Consider the following 4,251-nt stretch of genomic DNA (forward strand, 5'->3'; position numbering starts at 1 on the left):
CGCCCCGGCTTCCGCTCCGCCCCGGCTCGGGGCCCCGCGGGCCCGGCGGGAGCTCCAGGGCGCGCCGGGGCCGGGACGGGAGGCGGGGCTGAGGCATCCTGGATGCGGGACCCGGGGACCGGGTGGAGGTCAAGGCGGGTCGGCGGGGCGCTGCAGACCGAAGGGGAAGGAGGGCGCGCGAGGGAGGTGGGGAGGGTGGGGGGCCCGGGTTCTGCAGGGCACGGCACCTCCCTGAGGCCTCCCCCTGCGCCCAGGATGGCGGCGACCCCCCAGAGCCTCTTCCCCGCGGGGGGCGAGCTGGACTCCAGCCAGTTGCAGATGGAGCCCGACGAGCTGGACACTCTGAGGGAGGGGGAGGACCCAGGTAGGCAGGGGGGACGGCCCTGGGGGAGGACGGGGTGGGGGGCGGCCGGGACCTCCTGGGGTTCACATTCTCGCACCTTCTCTCCTCCCAGCTGACCGGATGCATCCTTTCCTGGCCATCTACGACCTGCAGCCTCTGAAAATGCACCCCTTGGTGTTCGCCCCTGGGGTGCCCGTCACAGCCCGAGTGGTGGGAACCGAAAGATACACCAGCGGATCCAAGGTGGCTGGCCGGGCACTGGGGACGTGGGGAAAGGCAGGGCCGGCCCGGAGGTCGGGGAGGAGGGGGCGCTGCCACCCGGCCAGGGGACAACCGCTGAGTGCCTCCCGCCCCCAGGTGGGAACCTGCACTCTGTATTCCGTCCGCTTGACTCACGGCGCCTTTACCTGGACAACCAAGAAGAAATTCCGTCATTTCCAGGAGCTGCACCGGGACCTCCTGAGGCACAAAGTCTTGATGAGTCTGCTCCCTCTGGCCCGGTAAGGGGACCCGTCTGCTTCCTGTCGGGAAGGCGGTGCCCCATCCTGTCCCTGCCCCAGCCGCCACCACTGCTTTCTGCCTGTCGCACCCTTTCCCTGCCCCAGCTCCTTTCCTGCCCCAGCTCTGGCCCCTGGTGGTGGGGGGGGGGGGGCCCTTCCCTGACCCCGGTTACCAGGAAACCTTCCCAGCTCGGCTCTCCCTGTCCGTGGTCCTGTGCCAGTATCTCAGCTGGGCGGGGCGCCCAAAATGCCCTTGGCAGCTTCCCGCATCTCCGGTCTCAGGATAGGGGGCCTTTGCCAGCCTCCGGGCCTCCCCCAAGCCTCCCGGTCTCGTGCTTCAGGGATCCAGGCACTCAGCTTCCTGGCTCCCACTTGACCCTCTTCCCGCCTCGCCTCCGCAGCTTTGCCACCACCCATCCCCCCGCCGGAGAAGCCGCCAACCGCGAGATGCCCTCTCTGCCTCGCGCAGGACCCGAGGGCTCCTCCAGACACGCGTCCAGCAAACAGGTGCGACCCGACGCCGGACCGCCCGGGAAGGCTTTTCGTGCGCCCATGGCTCCGGTCCCATCTGTGTCTGTCTCTTGTCCCTGCTTCAGAAATACCTGGAGAATTACCTCAACCGCCTCCTGACCATGTCTTTCTACCGCAACTACCACGCCATGGTAAGGCCCAGGGGCTGGCTTTAGGGGGGGCAGTTTCATCAGACCCCCGGGGGGCAGAGGACCCCGGCCCGTGGGGTCTGAGGGGCTGGAAGCCAGAGTCTCTCCCCTGAGCCTTCGTCTTCCTCGGCAGACGGAGTTCCTGGAAGTCAGCCAGCTCTCCTTCATCCCAGACCTTGGCTCCAAAGGACTGTGAGTGTGCGACATCCCGCGCGGGCCACGGGCAAACCCGCGGATCCCTCCCTGCCTGAGGATAGGGAAAGCAGTGCCCGGGCAGGGGCGGGGGCGCGGCGGGCATCCGGATTCCTCTTCGGGCATCTCCCCACCCCACGCCCGCTCCCCGACTCTGCCCACAGGGAAGGAGTGATCCGGAAGCGTTCGGGCGGCCACCGAGTTCCTGGCCTCACCTGCTGTGGCCGGGACCAAGTGTGTTACCGCTGGTCCAAGAGGTGAGCCCCGGAGCGGTCAGCGGGGCAGCGGTGGGGGCGAGGAAGGAGATGCCGTGGGCAGGGAGGAACGGACGGAGCCCTCCCGCTCCAGGTGGCTGGTGGTGAAGGACTCTTTCCTGCTGTACCTGTGCCTCGAGACGGGCGCCATCTCCTTTGTTCAGCTCTTTGACCCTGGCTTCGAGGTGCAGGTGGGGAAACGGAGCACTGAGACGCGGTACGGGGTCAGGATCGACACCTCCCACAGGTAAGGCCTCCAGCCGGTGTAGACGGACACCTGGTGAGCCAAGAGCGTTGGGTGGGGGGGCAGTGAGTGGAAGGAAAGGAAGCGTTTCCACCCCATCCCCCACCCCCATCCAACCCCCCCCCCCCTCGAGCCGGCCTTGGTTTGGAACCAGAGAACTGGTCTGGCCACATGCCTGGGACTGCTCTTAGAACCTAGGCCCAGAGAGAGGGGGTCAAGTACAAGCTTGGGGGAGGGACTCCCGATATAAAAGAAAGGGCGCTCCGTTCATTCATTCGTTCATTCGTTCGTTCCTTCGAGCAAACCCCCCGAGTGCCGGGTGCCAAACTCCGTGCTGTGCCGGTGACCTAACTGTGTGCGAGGCACACGCCTGCCTTGTCCGGGTGGGGTGGTGAATTAGGGACTAAGGGAGGAAGCGGGAGAGAAGGGACAGACAAAGAGGGATGTATCGGGCGAGGCCGGGGCACGAAGGGTGAAGCCTGTGGTCCATCTCGTTGTTCCTGCTCAGGTCCCTGATCCTCAAGTGTGGCAGCTACCGGCAGGCACGGTGGTGGGGCCAGGAGATCACGGAGCTGGCCCAGGGCCCGGGAAGAGACTTCATACAGCTGCACCGTCACGACAGCTATGCCCCGCCCCGGCCCAGGACCTTGGCCCGGTGGTGAGACACTGCCGTCCCTTCGGAGCTTGTCTGTGGGCCTCGTGACCCTCTCCGTGTTTTCTGAGTCCTTTCCTTGGTCCTCTTTGATCTCCTCTGACCCATTCTGGCTTCGACACCCTCCCCCTTTGACTTCTCCAGTCTTCCTGACCATCTGACCTCTAACCGCACTGATTATCTGCCTTCCCTCTGATCTCTCTGACCCCCATACCCAGTCATCTCCAGTCATCTCCTCCGACCCTGGCCTCTCTGACCTCCTGTGACCTTTTTAACTGCCTTTTATCACACTGGCTCTCTGTGTGCCTTATGAGCTCTTAAAATCTCTGTGATTCACTCGTTCGTCCAATACACGTTTTACTAAGCACCTACTACGTGCCAGGCCCAGCGGCAGGAATAAGACAACCCAGTAGGTGATTCAGTCACAAAACAATGGTAACTTCCAGCCGTTCCGGTGGTAGATACAGGGTACCGGGCACAGCGGGGGAACATCCCCCCCCCCCCCCGCCCCCCGTGGGGATGTCAGGACTGCCTTGCAGAAGGCAGTGACCCTGAGGTTGGCCTTAGGAAGAAAGCAGAGACTAGCCTGTGCACCGAGGCTAGAAGAAGCAGGCTGGCATGTTTGGTGACCCTGGCGGGGGGGTGGGGGGGGGAGGAGTGGCCAGAGAACAGTCTGGGGGTTGACAGTGCCTGGGTGTGCCCCGAGTGCTAAGCTGAAGCGGTTGGACTTCATCATAGGCAGGAGGGAGTGGTGGAAGGATTTTTTTTCTTGGAGGCGGTGTTGACATTCATTTGTTTCATAAGAACTAATAGCTGATACTTACGTAGTTCTCACTTCGTGCTGGGAGCTACGCTAAGTATGATTAAACCCTCTCGCGAACCCGACGAGGCAGGCACAGGTGCTGTGTCCACTTTACAGATGAGAATGTTGAGGCAAGGAGAAGCTGAGGAACTTGCCCAAGGTCCGACACCTTGTAGACAGTGGAAGCAGGATTCAAACCCAGGCAGCCTGGGTCAAGACCCCACTCTTCACCATCATACTATTTGTTATTCAAAAGCCAAAACGATACGACGCAGAAGCACAATAAGTGAAAAACTTAAGTTCCCCTTTGTTGCCCAGCCCTTTACTCCCTGGCCTCACGTCTGCCCAAGACCCAACAGCCCAGCTCTCTCCCCAGAAATAACCCTCACAACAGAGTCCTGTGTATCTTCTCCTTTCTCGGCCTGTACACTTTCATAGGCTTATGCGCATACATTACTGTTTGGTTTAATGTAAATGAGATCATGAACTTACTTTTGTGGCTTATTTTTTTTTCCCCACTTAATGTGTGTGTTAGAGATTAGGCATTCAGATTCTTTCTTATTTTATTTTATTTTATTTTATTTTATTTTATTTTATTTTATTTT

General features: G+C 61.2%; 1 protein-coding gene and 1 long non-coding RNA gene across 3 annotated transcripts in view; one reads left to right on the top strand and one right to left on the bottom strand.

Moving 5' to 3' along the window:
* Positions 1 to 858, bottom strand: part of LOC121016056 (uncharacterized) — an 11,736-nt gene extending 10,878 nt beyond the window's left edge. For both annotated transcript variants that reach the window (XR_005784084.1, XR_005784085.1), the window contains exon 1: positions 751 to 858. This is a non-coding gene — a long non-coding RNA (uncharacterized LOC121016056). The remainder of the gene's footprint in view (positions 1 to 750) is intronic.
* PLD2 (phospholipase D2) overlaps positions 203 to 4,251 on the top strand; it is an 11,287-nt gene continuing 7,238 nt past the window's right edge. The window contains exons 1-9 of the mRNA XM_040453475.1: positions 203 to 364; positions 456 to 586; positions 701 to 843; positions 1,245 to 1,350; positions 1,440 to 1,505; positions 1,636 to 1,694; positions 1,859 to 1,951; positions 2,043 to 2,195; positions 2,701 to 2,850. Of these exons, the coding sequence (XP_040309409.1) occupies positions 256 to 364; positions 456 to 586; positions 701 to 843; positions 1,245 to 1,350; positions 1,440 to 1,505; positions 1,636 to 1,694; positions 1,859 to 1,951; positions 2,043 to 2,195; positions 2,701 to 2,850 (1,010 nt within the window). The 5' untranslated portion in view covers positions 203 to 255. The remainder of the gene's footprint in view (positions 365 to 455; positions 587 to 700; positions 844 to 1,244; positions 1,351 to 1,439; positions 1,506 to 1,635; positions 1,695 to 1,858; positions 1,952 to 2,042; positions 2,196 to 2,700; positions 2,851 to 4,251) is intronic.

The sequence above is a fragment of the Herpailurus yagouaroundi genome, unplaced genomic scaffold, assembly GCF_014898765.1.
Source record: "Herpailurus yagouaroundi ecotype Mexico unplaced genomic scaffold, PumYag 208, whole genome shotgun sequence".
NCBI lineage: Eukaryota > Metazoa > Chordata > Mammalia > Carnivora > Felidae > Herpailurus > Herpailurus yagouaroundi.